This window comes from Nicotiana tabacum, chromosome 23, assembly GCF_000715075.1.
Source record: "Nicotiana tabacum cultivar K326 chromosome 23, ASM71507v2, whole genome shotgun sequence".
NCBI classification, from domain to species: Eukaryota; Viridiplantae; Streptophyta; class Magnoliopsida; order Solanales; family Solanaceae; genus Nicotiana; species Nicotiana tabacum.
The window spans coordinates 93,336,191-93,352,029 of NC_134102.1; the positions used below are offsets into that span (position 1 = coordinate 93,336,191).

Genomic DNA, 15,839 nt, shown 5'->3' on the forward strand with positions numbered 1-15,839 from the left:
TGCATAGCCCAATTAAATGGAGAATTTATAAAAGGAGATAGAACGAAGTACATTTGACCAAAATTATTTTATACACATGATCTTCAGAAAAATGGTGACATCGATGTGCAACAAATCCATTCAAAGTGACAATCCAACAGATTTGTTCACTAAATCTTTGACAACTTCAACTTTTGATCAGAAGATGGTATACAAGATTGAAATGCGGAGACTCAAATATTTAGAACAAGGTCTTCATTAGGGGGAGTGAAATACGCGCTGCACTCTTTTTTCCTTACTAAGGTTTTTAGTGAGGCAGCTAGAATTGCGTATTACTAAATATGTGTACTCTTTTTTCTTCACTAAGATTTTTTTCACTGGGTTTTTCCCAGTTTATTTTTTAAAACAAAGTTGGGGAGTAAATGATTTTTGTTATGAAAATAATTATAATCTAGATGTCCATTTATTACTCCGCTATAGATAATCTTCCTAAAAAAGATTATCCGTTTGGTACTCTATTGAAATTTATCTATAAGCAGCTGATGCAGATATGTTGCAAGCAACTCAAAGAAATGATTTGCAACAGCTTCATATTAAACAGGCAGGTTACAAACAGCTTACAAGCAGCTCAAGAAAAGCCTCGCAACTGCTTCCTTTCTTCTATAAATAGAGAAGTTTTCAGTTCATTATGTATATCGGTTTAAAATTGAATAATATATCAACTTTTGTCTGTACTTGTCTTCGATTTATTTAACTTATAGTCATTATTTTATAACAATTTTCACCTTTTAGCTCTTGACAAATATCAGTTCCATTCACAACATTTGTTTGGCTCAGTTTGAGAGAGTTTCATTTGGTAACTTACAAATCTGGATTTTAAAAAACAATTATGAATTCTCATTCCCTCGATTTGCCATAAACCCCTTTCTAAAACCCTAGATACGCAAGAAAAAAGCACTTGGTGGAACATTCATACTAGGGCGACAGACAATCCGGCGAAATGCCAGGTTTGACGTCAGAGTCCGACGACCTTGCAATGGTTCCAGTATCGCCGGAGCCGGAAAATCATCCGGCGGTCATCTATCCTCTCCATCACGGTCTCAAATCCCCGATTCATCGACTCTCCATTTCCTGGGCGCGTGGCAACACTCTCCAAGTCTCAGTTCTCGGGAAGCCTCAGTCGGACATGGCGACTGACGTAGACGGCAGCGAGGGTGGTGGCGGTAGAGTGGTGGAGGTGAAGCTGAGTAACAGCGGAGATGAGGAAGTTGATGCCGCAAGATGGAGGAGAATAGCTTACGGTTCCGTCATTCCTTTCGCGCTTCTTCAGAGCCGCAAGCATTCTCTGTCTGCTATGTCGTTGGATAACCCTCCTTACAAGGCACAGTGGTAAAATTGTGTAATTTAATTTAGCTCTGTACCAAATGCACTCTATATTGTGATCCGTGTCTGGATTTAAAATATAGTTTATAAAAAAGCAAAAAAAATTAGCTTTGGAATTAGTTAGAGAGGAAGACTAACTGCGTTATTCTTGTGTTTTCTGAATGTTTATGCAATTTATAATTTTTTATCAACTAAAATGAATTTCATTTATAATGGAAAAGCTCCTTTATATGAGAAATTCCAAAAAAACGAGAACCGCAAAAGGATTTGATTCTCTACCAAAGATACCCAATCTTCTGTACGAATAGGAATCTCATGGGTGCACCAAAAAAGCATATGTATGAAATCAAACTCTTTTAAGCCCTCCTGTTTTTCTCTTTCCATGCAATTCACATAAGTGCTAATGGAGCAACATTCCACACCATGTGTTCTTCTCGTCCATCTTCTAAAAGTCTAGCTAAATGGAGCATTTTTCATAGTGCATGCTATGGTTCATTGTAACTGAAACCATCTCATAATCTCCTATTACACACGTGAATTTACCTGACAATGCAGTAGTAATGAGCCATGTCTTCTTCCAAATACACACGAAGCACTAGCTAACTGATGTAATCCTTCTTTCCCTTAGATTTTCACCTGTTAGAGTTGCTTCCTTCACCGCCAACCAACAAAAAAGTACACCTTTCTGGGCACACTAGGAACCAAATTGACTGATGAGAGATGCCCGACTCCTCTCTGGCTAGCAGCTTATTGTAATGATGTAGTTTTTACTGCGAATTATCCACCTTCTTCTACCTTAAAAAGTCCTAGCTTTCTAGGAGACTATATTGCGCTTGCTTTTCAATGATTCCTGGTAGGAACCTATGCAGAGATAAGTCTTATCTTCTAGAAGTAAATCATGTCACACCACCTAAGAGTTAATTGACTATGTGTTTCTTCACGGCTCTTTGCTTTAGTAAACTCTAAGCTCTGTTTTGGACTGCTTCACTTCACACTTAAAAAAAAGAGGAAAAGAATACAATTTCTTTCCTTGCATTTTTCTATAACCATGGTGTCCGGACTAGCTTGCGTGTACCTAGATTAGTTTCGCGGGGTTCCTGCTACCTCCCACTAGCACATGCATTGGGTAACTCTGTTCACGAAGGCTTGGACACATGAGAAAAAATCACTTAGTGATTTTGCTTCAGCTGGGATTCGATCCTGAAACCTCATGGTTCTCAACCCACTTCATTGACATCCAGGCCTCTTGTTCATTTGTATATACTTGCCAACTTCCAGGAGTTTTTCCCAATCCAATTGCTCGTGATGCAATTCTGAAATTTTTTGATGGTGAAATGCCAGAGGATTTATCCTTATAAAAAAAATTAGAAGTCCAGAGGATTTATTTTCTCCCCTACTACAACAGAAGAGTTCCAAGTCACATAAGCTTGAAGTTCATTTCTCTATTAGAGACCTGAGAGAGTTTTAATCAGCACTATAACGGCTCGAGTGGCTGTGTCCTTTCATAGGGTCACTTGTTGACAGTTGTTGCATTTTCGGTGTAAAATCAGGTGGGAGCATGTCATAGAGTACAGCAAAGAGATAAATTCTCTGCTCGGTGATCGAAAATCACCTCCTAGATCAATTATTGAAGATCCCAAGTCGGTAGTAATTGTGAGTAATTGTCATCACACATTTGTTTTGGCTGTATGCAGACTCTCAGCTAAGTCAGCTTAGCTATAGTATTTATCTGGTGGCTGTCTGTGCATGTTAGGAAACTGCAGAGCCGATGTGTTTGAAAGCTGCGTGGGAGCTTCTGGAGATATTTTATGTAGACAAGCAATCTCAATCCTGGATTCCTGAACGGTTGCTAGATTGGTTAGCTGTATGTTTTTTCTATTTTATGCAAGTTTCCTTGATTTTCTCTGACATCTCATACTCTTTGGAGATATACCATTCTTCCAACTTAATGCACGTTTCATTCAACAGGACTACGATCCTTTATTCTCGGGAACTGTACCAACTATTCATTCAAAGTTTGTGGATTTTCAGCAGGAACTTGCTGGCGTACAGGTGTTGTTGTCAATTGATTTCCCTCTGAACTTTACATTCATTGGGCCTATGGATTGATAAATTATTAGTCAGAATTTAGGTATTATATGTTGACTGGATACGGATATAAATGTAGAAATTAGAATTTAATTGTATTAAACAGGAGTGAGTCCAAAAGTAAAGTGGATATTACCATTTGAAAAATTTAAACTTTCTTTAATGAAAAGTGGCTGTGATACTTCTTTCATGGGTAGGATATTCAAAAGATAATCATTTGTGTAACTAAAATTACTTTTAGGAAGTGGATCTTGGCACAATACAAAATAGAAATTAGGATAGTTAAATTATGACGGGAGGAGTAGCCATTCCATCTTTCTATGCTCATTTCCACTTAATTTGCTCATCACAGGTTGTTGAAGAAGATCCTAACTACTGGGAAGCAATAGCATCAGCATTGTCAGTTGGCTGGCTGGGAACTGTGGTAAGGATATATTTTTGGATGGATATCAACCATCAGCAGTGTGCATTCGAGTTTTGTTGCTTGTAAGTTATATCAGGATTTTGTTCAAGGAGCATGCATAAGTCTATAGTTGCCAATTTTACAGGTGAAATTGCTGCGCTTGCATGGTTCTTACCGGTTTGATCAGTTAGCTAGCCGTGAGGTAAGAATTTTGAACTTAACCTGCCAATTCTTGTTTTGAACTTATGATCAGTGGCTGTGTAGCATACTTTAACTCAACCTCGAGTATTCTCATAACATCATATTCTGTACCTACCTGTCTCTCGGTAAATTACCTGTACATCAGTTTAACTTGGGAACAGTTCTTTTTGATGAAGAACTTAGGAACAGTTCTTGCCTCTTCCTCATATATGATATACCTAATCATGGACTAATGAGTTGTCTTTTCAGAGCTTTGACACCTTATTAGGCCTTTTACCTTTTCTATTAATTTCGAAGTCATCACTCTTTGCTTGAATCTATTTGTTTTTTTGGTCTGTGAGATCTAGTTATAGGACGTGCTGCTATTTAGGATGATAAAGTGGATTTGTTTATTCTTTTTGCGTGGTCAATGAAGTAGGTTGAGAACATTGAGGTCTCAGGTTCAACTCCTAGCGGAGGCAAAAAACACTAAGGTGATTTCTTTCCATCTGTCTAAGCCTTAGTGGACAGCTTTACCTGGTATCAGTGCTTGTTGGAGGTAGCACGTATCCTGTGGAATTAGTCGAGGTGCACGCAATCTGGCCCGGATACCACAGTTATAAAAAACAGCTTGAGACACTTTTATCCACCTTTTAACCCCTCATCTGTGCATTGAGTCATGACGGCATTATAATTATTTTTTGATGGAATGATGACAATATAATTTTGATTAGGAACTATTTAAGTTATGATGATGACGACATTATAATTTTGATTTGGAACTATTTAAGTTAAGATGATTACAGGTAATGAGTCTCTGTGGGTAGAGGACTCTCTATAATTGTGTTGAGGAAGCTTTAATTTGTTGGTGCAAGTGACAGTAATATCATCAGGCTAAATCTAGGTAATTGGTCACCTGATGATGGAGGAGCTGGTGACTGAAGCCCACCGGGAATGGCTGCTATGAAAATTATTTATTTTCATTTACCAGATAGTTTCTTAAGTTACCCTTCCCCCCAAAAAGGGTTCTGAACTAGGATTACAGCTTTCCTGTTTTTCTTTTTAACCTGTTTGATTTTTGCTCTTAAAAGACAGAGAATGGACTGGTTGAAGCAGTTGCTCTTCTTATATCCAAGATGCCTAGAATGCGTCCTAATCTGAGAGAAGAAAATTTAGGCGAGTGTTACAAAACCAAGCCTGATTTCATGAAGGTAATTTAGGCCTTTGCTAATGATCAGTGGCCGTTACTGGACAACATTTAATGCCTTTTTCCTGTTAGGCTTGGGAGAAGTGGAGGGCACAAATAACTAAACTGGACTGCAGTTCGTACTGGCTTCAATGTGATCACCAGCAGACTAGAGAAGGGCTAAAAAATTTGATCCAGATCATGTTGGGAAATCCTAGTGTTCTATCAAATGCAACTTTCAACTGGATGGAGCTTTTTATATCCCATTTCTTGTACGTTAGGCCATTTACTGCGGTCAGTTCCTTTTTCAGATTGACCTAAACATCTAAGGTCACTTGGGTTGAGTCACTTTGTTGCACAATCATCCAAAAGTAGAGAGCAAGAAGATTCTGTTGCTGTTGCATTTGCACTTAAAATACATATTCTATTTTTTGTTGTGTAGGGTCTAGAGAGCATGTACAATTTAGCTCAGAAGTGCATGCAATTAAAACCAATTTCCAGCCCCCATAAGCTGTTTGGTCTTGTACTTGGCATTCTTGGAGAAAATACTGAGGTGAGCCACTCTAAAGAACTAGTTGTAATTTTAGTTCATGTTTAAAATTAGTGCAGAACTCATGAGCATGTCTTATCATTTTAGGTTGTTCTAGCAGAGTGCTCAAGATCATTTGGCCCATGGTTTGTTAACCTTCTCTTTCTATGTATTCTTTTTGGGTGGGTTGAGGACTGAAGGATTTTGTTTTCTGTCTAATTCATCTGATGCAAGTTCTTTTTTTCATCTCTCAAGGATGATGGCACATGCTGTAGAGTTGTTGACAGCTGGGAGCACTCATGCGGAAATTCTTTTGCATGAAGAGCAGTCCAAACTGGGGGGAATCAGCATAGAAGAGCTCCATAAACTTGTATATGCACAAGTTCTGTCTTCCCATGCGTTCACATGGCAAGTATGTGTGGATGCAAGCTTGAGCAAATGAATGCCTGATATACTTGTACTTACGTACTACTCCCTCTGATCCATTTTATGTGGCATTATTTCCTTATTAGTCCGTTTCAAACAGAATAAAACCTTTCTATGTTTGGAAAATTTTCTTACTTTATACGTCCCATTTTACCCTTAATAGCATGCTTTTATAGCGAAACAGAGATCTCACGGCATGTTTAAGACCACAAGATCCAAAAGTCTTTTTTTTTAAAAACTCTGTGCGCAGTCAAACACTGCCACATAAATTGAAATGGATAGACTATTACTTAAAATCTTCATTTTATCTTCCTGTACATGTATAAGGTTCAGTTTTCACCCTAAGAAAGGAAATAAAAGAAATGAGTGAGATTCGACATGGGTACATTGTATGTCCCCAAAACATATCGGAAAATAAAACTTTGATGTTTCTGGATGGAGACGACCTATATTTACAATTTCAATTGAACCTTGATATGATAGTTATCTAGATGCTGGAGAGTTTTTACCTATTAACTCCCTTGTAAAGTTTGGGTACATCATGGAATTTTTATAAGCTGCTTTTGCTGAACCTGTATTCTGGGAAGATCAATCTGTGGCAAAGTGCAATACCGGTTTCTGAAAACTTCAGTTTATATTTGGTTCTTCTACTCATGTTTTGGATCTTTGTTTTTCTCACTTTCCTCCAGATTGCTCCAATATACTTGACTTCATGCATAAAACAAGGGATTGGATTGTTGGAGAATTTGCTTTACAAGCAGCCTGTACAGCATAGTCAAATTCTGTTAAAGGTACAGCTTCTGGGGTGTCTTTTCTGTTGGTTCCTCACCCTCATGACTTTGCTCTAAAAAATCCTGCTCTACAGCCTCGTTTCAATCTAGAGGTTCCTTATTGATGCTTGCTTGGTTATATTGTTTTTCCATGCAGAGTATAGAGATCTGCCGTCTGTATGAACTTGACACCATAAGTTCAAACATAATGAGGGTATGTCATGATATTATTCACATTGACTATCTTTAATACAGTACTATAGGTACTCTGATGTGATTCCCCTGTAATGGCATCTATTTGAATTTTGTGATTACTTTGAACCTATAAGTGCTTCATTTATCTCATACTTTTCATTAGATTGCTGGTTTGCATCACTGGAAACATGGGAGAAAAGGCTCTGGTGTCTTTTGGCTGCAGCAAGCTCGAGATGAATTTCGTTTAAACAGAATTGCCAAGCAATTATTTGATTTCGTGGGGAAGTCAGTTTCTGATGAAGGATTCAAGGTTGTTACTACTCAGTTATAGTGGTTGAGTGCCTTGTTACATATTTTCTTAATACTTGTGCAACTGTGTTAATGTTTCTGTCTGTAAATTGCATTTTTTATATGTTATGTATGCTGAGAGTGTTCTGTCTTATTTCTTTTCCCCAGACGAATACATTCTTTAGTGTGCTGGTTTGGTAGATGATTTAACTGCTTTAAGTACTTTGCAGGCTGGTAAATCTTTACCTTATCAAAAAAAAAAAGTACTTTGCAGGCAGGTTTACGTATCTATATATTCCCAGTTATCCGAATATGTGCATTATGAAGAGCATGCTATCTAGTGGGTGAGATTGAGGTCTAGAAGAAATTTAGAACCTTTCTTATGCCAAATGTGGGTACACCACTTGCACATGTATAAATGCTGGTAGGCAAGCTTGACCAGGCATTTTTTGCTTGATTGAGGAGCTTAAGCAATGTTGGTGGTAGAATATGGTGGAGAAGCCCTTGAATATTGTTCGGATGTGAATTCATGTAATGTTAGACACCTCAAAATGCTAATAGTCCAATCTGGCTAAACTTGTTCTTTCTTAGGATCTGGGTTAAAGTGAATCCATCCCCCAGCTAAAAGAGAAAAAGAAATAAAGCAGAAGGAAAATGGCCTGGAAATAGCTTGTCGGCTGATCTAGTTAAATTTGGTAGAATTTGTTCTCCACTACAGTTCTCTCTATTTTGATTATCATGTATTTGATTGCTGTGTCTGAGATATTTGCTCTAAGTCGAAGTCTAGTAGTTTGGTTCTGAAACAGCATCTCTTTTCTCATAGATTTAGCTGGCTTATTCTCTTTGATCATTCTATTATTCTTTCCGTGCAGCAATGGGAAGGTCTCATAGAGTTGCTGGGTTCTGAGTCTAGAACTGCTGGCGGTCTTGAGTTTCTGAACAAGTAATTGCTTAATACTTGACTCTATTTGAATCATGGATGACACCTGTGTATACAGTTTCAAAGTGTTTCAGATCTTTGAAATTTTTACGGTTACTGCTGCACAGGTACAGGGATTTTAGGAGATCCCTGCTGCAGGTTCATGGTGATACACCCACTGATGGTGCTCGTAATGCAGCTGAAGCTCTCGTCTCTGTATGTTCGATGCCCTTTATAATAATGCAGATTAACATTAGAGTGATGTAAAATTTCAGCTTGTGGGTGTATAAAACTTCGCATTTGTGATTGAGGCCTTGCTGATCTACAAGATTTACACCTGAGTGTCTACCATAAGAAACTGAAAATAAATTAACAGAATTTGTTAATGAAACCTGGCAGCCTGAATGTTGTGTAGGTTCGATTGAAATAGTTGCCAGGATAGGTGCAAGTATCTCTATTACCTGAAAAAGAACCTTTTCTTCTGCCGCCGTATAGTCAATTTATTTTGTTGTTTACTCTGCAGCTCATGAAAAATCCTTCCACGCCTCAACGCTTTTGGTTACCTCTTCTATATGATTCAGTAAGTACCTTATCTGTTTATTGCATTTAGTTCTTTGCTCAACTTGCCAGAGTGAACTATTTTGCTTTTCAGAATCATGGAATAGCCAAATAGGTCATAACAATATAAGGTAGGAACCTCATAATTAAAAGATCTAAGATTCAATATACCATCTTTATGCGGATGTTTGGCCAACTAAAGTTGGTAATTGTTGTATAATATGTTGACTTCTTAAGCCAATTAAAAAGGTTGACAGGAATGGAGATGATGTTAATGAGCGGGATCTAGATTGCTAGCAGAGGCAGATGTAGCATGTTTGCAACGGGTTTAACCAAACCCAGCATTTTAGACAGAGTATATAACTATGTAAACATTATTAAAATTTTCACAAATATTAAATTCCATAGCCATAATTCGAAAAGTGCAATAGGTTCAATGCTAAGATTTTAAAGGTCGAAGCTATCAAGTTTAAATCTTGGATCTGCCTCTGATTGCTTGTAAATATTCAGATGTGTAATCTCTTTTTTCTTTTCTTTTTGTTTTCAGTTATTAGTATCCTGTAGCTTCTTATTTCTTTTTAGTTTTGAGCAATGCTTAGTGCGGTTTTATATTAGTTAGCTCCTGCTCAGATGCTAAATTCTTGCTTAATTTAAAAAAGAAAAAGAAAAGAAAGGCTGGTCTGTGGGGATGTGTTAAAAATGCTCCTTTTCCTTGCGTCTTAAAACATGAATCTTAGTTCATATCAAATTAGATACTAAATTCCAAACCCATAATTCGAAAAGTGCAATAGGTTCAATGATAAGATTTTAAAGGTCAAAGCCATCAAGTCTACATCTTGGATCTGCCTCTGGTTGCTAGTAAATATTCAGATGTGTAATCTCTCTCTTCTCTTCTTTTTGTTTTCATTTATTAGTATCCTGTAGCTTCTTATTTCTTTTTAGTTTTGAGCAATGCTTCATGTAGTTTTATATTAGCTCCCGCTCAGATGCTAAATTCTTGCTTAATTTAAAAAAGAAAAAGAAAAAGAAGAAGAAAAAGAAAAGAAAGGCTGGTCTGTGGGTATGTGTTAATAAAAATGTTCCTTTTCCTTGTGTCTTAAAACATGAATCTTAGTTCATATCAAATTAGAAAAGCTAATATGTTGTGCAGGCGCTTCTGCTAAAGTCTTTCAGTCAACAGTATACCACAAGTGGTTGGAAAATGGGTACATGTGGTGGTGAGGGAAGGGTTGGCAATCTGTTAAATTAAGTCAAGGCCAAAAGTTCAACATGCTTTCAGATATATATGTTATTAATAGCTGGTGCATGTTTCATTTTTGACATCATTACTTTACCTCCTTTTCTTCCTTTGCAGTTGAAATTGTTAAACTGGCAGGAGCGACCTTTGATTAATGTCTCTCAAACTCAGCTTCTCTTGAATAAACTGCAAGAGTTGTCCATGGCAAGATTGAGGCCAGACTTTGTTGAAGCTGACTTGCCATCTGATTCATTAAGCTCTATCAGACTGGCTCTTGCCACTAACCTGGGTCGTGCAATCCTTGAAGAGTGATTTTGTTGCCCCTGTTTCTTGCTTGAGAGGTTACCAGTTAGATGTTTTCAAGATGCCTCAAGTGTTATATTATCTCCTCTTTCCTGTGTTAATAGTCTGTTCCGGGAGTGCAGTTAACTTTCAAAATGGTACGGAACCTTGTGTTGCTGCTTGCAGCAGAAATCATGAAACTGCAATTGTCCCATTTTGTTATCTGTTTTCTTTACTGGAAATGCTGACTTGAAGAACTACATGTGTGCTGGCACTACATTGTGAATGGTCCAGCCCGATCTGAGCCACTTGTGTCACCTACATGTTGCAGAGCTTAGTAGACAGCTAATCAGTTGGTATAGACAAGAAGCATTTGGATGAGGAGAGCTTCAGGCTATGGGAGATTAACTGTGGCTTGACAAGAGTGAAGATGACTGTATTTGTATAAGGTTTCTTGTTTTGCTGCTCCGCTGCTCCTACTTAGAGATCCTTTTTTTTTAACATTTTGTTTTGGGATGGGGAACAGGGGAGTGGGGTTATCTATGTATATGCCTTTGTAAAGGACGACCAAAACCCCTGCCTGTTACCTGGTTTAAAATTGCTGAGATTGATTTATTCCCTATGATAGAACTCTGAATATAAAAATTGTTGCGTCAGTGTTCCTGGTTGGACTGGTGTTCATAAGATTGAAAAAACTACAACATGCTCAATGAAGACTGCAAAAGTATGCCTTACATGACAGAATTGGAATTGATTTTCCACCCACCTCTGCTCCTAGAATGGGACAATATAACTTAGGATTTAGTGGGATTGGCTAATTTTGTGATCCTCATACTATTGGACCTGGAAATTTTTGAGGAAATAATATTCAAAGAATACGCATTTATCAGTGTGAAAACTGACACAATTTGGTTTATTGTGTCCATTTTAATTGTCAATTCTGTCGTTTGAAATAACTTACTTTCAACTACGTCATAAAAATATATATAGATTTTGCTAATATACTACGTGGCTGTTGTAAGTTAGCCTTGTATGCACTTTTATTTTCGTCAAATGCCCCAAATAGTCTTTAAGAACACACTACTTCGTCTTTCTGTCAATTCTTCCTTCTACAATACTTGATACCATAAGCCGTTGTCCCCTCTTATGCAGTGTAGAACTCGTTTTGGTTGCTCCAAGGTGAAAATGGATGGAATTTAAGCATATATCTAGATTCGAATTTGTAGCTTACTCGTTTGGCTGCTCCAAGGTAGAAAGCTCAAATAGCTTACCCAGGAGTTCTTTCTATACTGAAATGTGAAAGAGCCAAGACATTGAAATTATACCAACAAAACCACATCACTTTAAGTTAACTGATTACAATCATCAAGCGGTTCATCTATAATTGAGAACTACTTTCCAACTCTTTTGTTTTACATATCATTATTTGGATAAGTAAAGTATCTATGAAAGCATTTTGTATTACAATTTGAAACCCAAGCATTCTGCATTACTTGTTTCGTTGACTAGATTCTGAAGGCAGAGAACACTGACACTCCAAAAAGATCTCCTGAATCCGTTTTTTCAACAGCTTATCTTTGACACCTGCTAGCATACTACGATAAAACATCTCCAATCGGGTAAGCTTTCCACGATCCGAGGCCTCCAACATGTTTTCCCATTCCTTTGCAATGTCAAATGAACCTCCACTCCGTAAAGAGGCTGGCATATCTTGCCCTTCAAAAGGTTTTCCGAATATGGCACCATGAAGAATGCTAGCATACCTTTCCATTAGCGAGAGTTTAGATTGAAGAAGCCTTACATCCTCCGCTGCCATAGACAGTTTCTTCTCCAATTCTATCACATCTTCAGGTTTCTTTTCTTTACTACTTATATCGTCACCATCCTTTAAACTCTGCCCTCTAAAATTTGCATCTAGAGGTGGCCACAGTGCCATAGTTGGAGAGTAGCAATCGATCATCTTTCCATTTCCAAGGACACCACTCCATCCTCTACCCCAAGACCACATCTTATAGCCAGCATCTGCCAGAAGAATGGTATGGGCTGCACCGCAGGCAACTTGAACAGGTTCTGGAAATTTCGGCCCATATCGCCCAACACAGGGAATCAACAGAGGATAAATTGCATCACCTGCATCACCTCCACTATAACTTGCTTCAGGACATAGACCAAGGCCTTTCTCCATTCCCCATGACCACACATCTCCAGCAGATGAGACAACACTAGTGTGAAATAAACCACAGTCAACAGAAATGAGAAATGCACTCCGCGGCAACTCTTTCACTAGTTCAGGAGATAACAGACTTTGGGTTGTCCCGTGACCTAATTGCCCATTATCTCCCAGGCCAAATGTCCAGCATACACTCTCTAACATGTCACTTGGACTTTTCTGAGCTAGTAAAGCTGTGTGGAAAGCGCCACATGATACCTCATACACTGACCAAGGGGATTCGGAATTAAAGGGCTCAATAACTTCAGGATACCGTCTGTTCTCCCTATCTCCCAAACCTAACTGCCCGTGGCTGTTGCCACCCCAAGAATAACAAACAAGATTACTCCCTTTGTAACCTTCTCCAGCAGTGACTAATGCGACAACATGCTCATTTCCACATGCCACCTTAACAACTGTGTGTCCATGGAAATTCCAGACAGGTCTTGGATTACAGCTGCTAGTAAGAGAGAATTCATTCTCAGTAGAGTTGCTTTTCTGTGGTTCAGGAAAGTTTCCCCACAGCCATAGAGATCCAAGATTGTCTATTGCCGCTGACATCATTCCACCACCTTTAACTGAAGAAATCTACAGGAGAAAACAGAAAGATTAGCCACTGTCATCAACCTATTTCTTCTTTAAATTGATCAACTTGTTTCTTACCATCAGTTTCTTTCTCTCTGAGCCACTAGCTGATGAATTAGGAGAACCTAACTCAAGGAATCCCTCCAATAAATGAGGAACCAAAGAATTTTCTCCATTGAAACCAAGTTGTCCATCCATTTAACAGTCAAGGAAAAGAATGATTAATAACACATGCACAAGACAATTGCAAGTTCAATACGTTAAAGCTAATAATACTGAATGGTCACCATATAAACTATAAAGTGTGATGTAATTGCAAAGGAATCCTCTCAAGGATACAGACATTGTATCCCCAGCCCCAGACTGATCCATCATCTGCAAAAACAAAGAAATGCCAAATAAAATAAAAGGAAAATGGTGTCTGGGAAATCATGATAGATTAACAATTTTCCTTGTAAACAGCACTATTTCTCCTGTTAGTATCAGTGTTCTTAATAAGCCAAAAAATTGCAATGACCTGAATCTTATTGTTGCCTTCCATATTAGCACAAATCTTATGGTTCCACAATTTTAGCATTTTGGAAGAAGCAAGCAAATAATCAGAAGATCAGGGCGAAGTGTTCTAAGAAAATTGTCACTTAAAATATAAATGCTCTCAATCCCTCACTATATTACTGCTGAGCTTTCACAGAGATCCTACCTGCTTGTAGCTGCCGAAAACAATGATCGGGAATCATTGCAAACAGCAAGACCCTTGAGAGCAAAAAACTGTGTTTCCTTATTCCTTTTTCCTTGACTGCTCTAGGCATTCTAAACACAACAGGAAGCACCCTTTGGTCCTACTTCAATTAAGATCACCTTATCTTCAATATGGCAAGACCTGATTTTGAATTATCCACGCTTAGTTTGACCTTAAAAGAGGAGTGAACTGTGGTTGAATCCCCTAATAGGGATAATAGGTCATATCAACTTATTGGAACACAAGTGAATTTGCAGTTTCCTATCTAATCTGAAACACAATTCAGTAGACAAGGCTTCTCTAGGTGAAATATAATATTCATTGAAGAGAGCTTGAGAACTATAGTACTCCTATCCCAATTTATGTGATGCACTTTCCTTTTTAGTCTGTCCCAAAAATGATACTTTTCTATATTTAGAAAGAACTTAACTTTAAACTTTCCATTTTAACCTTAATGAGAAGATTTATAGACACAAATATGTATAGCTTATCTTAGACCGCAAGTTTCAAAAGTTTTTTTTTCTTTCTTCAACTCCATGCTAGACAAACTACATCACATAAAATGGGACAGAGGGAGCAATATATTTTCTAACATAGAAAAGACTCGAAAGGCTTAAAAAGAGAAAATTCCCAAGAAAAAAGTTCATCGGAATCACGATAAGCCTTCATTAAGTGTGGATTCTACGACAAAAGTTGCTACTAAATGGTATTGCAAAAGATAAACACAATAATTTGATCTGTAAAATTCAGTGCTTCAAACTGCTGTTTTGTTTATGGAACGACCACATCTCATTCACTAGTGGATTAATGAATTGCGATAACACTAGGCCATATATACAATGGTGGATCCACTATGGGTTCAACAGTTCAGTAGAACTCATGGCTATTGGCGCGATTCTCTATGACTGTGTGTGCCTTTAAAACAAGTAATTTTTTATTTTTTTTTGTGTGTGTGTATTCAGAACAACACTCTCAATTCATAACCCACAACGTTTAAATTCTTGATCCTCCCCCGCATATACATTTTATAGAGCAACTTAACTATTCTGAAATCAAAAGCAAAAGGGAAAGCCAAAAAAGCAAATTGCAGAAGGTCTTGACAACAAGAAATTCATTTCCAAAACAGTGACAGATGAAATGAGGGGTAGCCAGCCTAAATTACACTTCCATAGAGAGATGAACTTCAAGATTTCACTGCCAAATTAAAATACTTTTTGAAACTAATCGAAACTTTGACTATATGTGATATGTCAACAAACGAAACTGAATTTAACTGTACACAAGGAAAAAGTTTGAACTTTGCAGAAAGAAAAAAAAACAAAGTTTGAGAAAATAGTTGAAATAATATAACTTAACTATCTAAAAAAAAAAGGAGAAAATGAGTAATTACCTGCAACAGCGAGACTGTGATAAGCACCAGCAGCAATACCAACAATCTTGATCCTCTTTTTCTCTCCATCAGAGTCAGCCGGTTCAAAGTCGATTCGAACCGGGTATAACTGGTCAGCTTCTGAACCGGTACCAAGTCGGCCGAATGTTCCTCTACCCCAAGCATACACATCCCCATTTGCTATCCATTTGCAACACAGAGTTGAGATAAATATATATTCCTGAAGAATACAAGAGCTAACTTTTTAAAAAAAAAAATCAGTTACCAGTGAGAGCAAGAGTATGAGCTTCACCGGCCGTAATTACTATGATTTTGGTAAACAAGTTGCCAGATTCTTCTGATTCCAGTTGCTCCGCCATTTCTTCTCTTCCGGTGAAGTGGAAAGGGAACTGTACTCACAGATATCAATATGTTCAAACTGTTTTTTCTCTCTGAATTTTGGGCTGTTGCTTTGGGTAATGATATGTGCTACTCTACCGGTACTACTCCCATC

General features: G+C 37.7%; 2 protein-coding genes across 2 annotated transcripts; one reads left to right on the plus strand and one right to left on the minus strand.

Moving 5' to 3' along the window:
• Positions 1-762: 762 nt before the first annotated feature.
• LOC107783626 (nuclear pore complex protein NUP85) lies at positions 763-11,079 on the plus strand. Its single transcript, XM_016604615.2, has 18 exons — positions 763-1,368; positions 2,913-3,015; positions 3,116-3,226; positions 3,331-3,414; positions 3,803-3,874; positions 3,999-4,055; positions 5,125-5,244; positions 5,313-5,513; positions 5,662-5,772; positions 5,857-5,894; positions 6,004-6,160; positions 6,864-6,965; positions 7,102-7,158; positions 7,303-7,449; positions 8,300-8,370; positions 8,475-8,562; positions 8,870-8,926; positions 10,259-11,079. The coding sequence occupies exons 1-18, from the start codon at positions 980-982 to the stop codon at positions 10,451-10,453; spliced, it is 2,160 nt and encodes a 719-aa protein (XP_016460101.2). The 5' UTR covers positions 763-979; the 3' UTR covers positions 10,454-11,079.
• Positions 11,080-11,736: 657 nt separating this feature from the next.
• LOC107783627 (ultraviolet-B receptor UVR8) lies at positions 11,737-15,839 on the minus strand. Its single transcript, XM_016604616.2, has 5 exons — positions 15,612-15,839; positions 15,347-15,526; positions 13,557-13,592; positions 13,296-13,411; positions 11,737-13,220 (listed from the first exon to the last, which is right to left on the minus strand). Exons 1-5 carry the CDS (start codon positions 15,703-15,705, stop codon positions 11,913-11,915), a joined length of 1,734 nt encoding a protein of 577 aa, XP_016460102.1. The 5' UTR covers positions 15,706-15,839; the 3' UTR covers positions 11,737-11,912.

Bases quoted from the DNA above. Each gene is read 5' to 3' on its own strand.
- LOC107783626 (XM_016604615.2), top strand. From the start codon at position 980: ATGCCAGGTTTGACGTCAGAGTCCGACGACCTTGCAATGGTTCCAGTA. The intron at 5,895-6,003 runs GTTTGTTAACCT...TCATCTCTCAAG, and splicing joins TCAAGATCATTTGGCCCATG to GATGATGGCACATGCTGTAG. The intron at 7,159-7,302 runs GTATGTCATGAT...ACTTTTCATTAG, and splicing joins TAAGTTCAAACATAATGAGG to ATTGCTGGTTTGCATCACTG.
- LOC107783627 (XM_016604616.2), bottom strand. From the start codon at position 15,705: ATGGCGGAGCAACTGGAATCAGAAGAATCTGGCAACTTGTTTACCAAA. The intron at 15,527-15,611 runs GTAACTGATTTT...GCAAATGGATAG, and splicing joins TCATACTCTTGCTCTCACTG to CAAATGGGGATGTGTATGCT. The intron at 13,593-15,346 runs GTAATTACTCAT...TTGTTTTTGCAG, and splicing joins TCACAGTCTCGCTGTTGCAG to ATGATGGATCAGTCTGGGGC.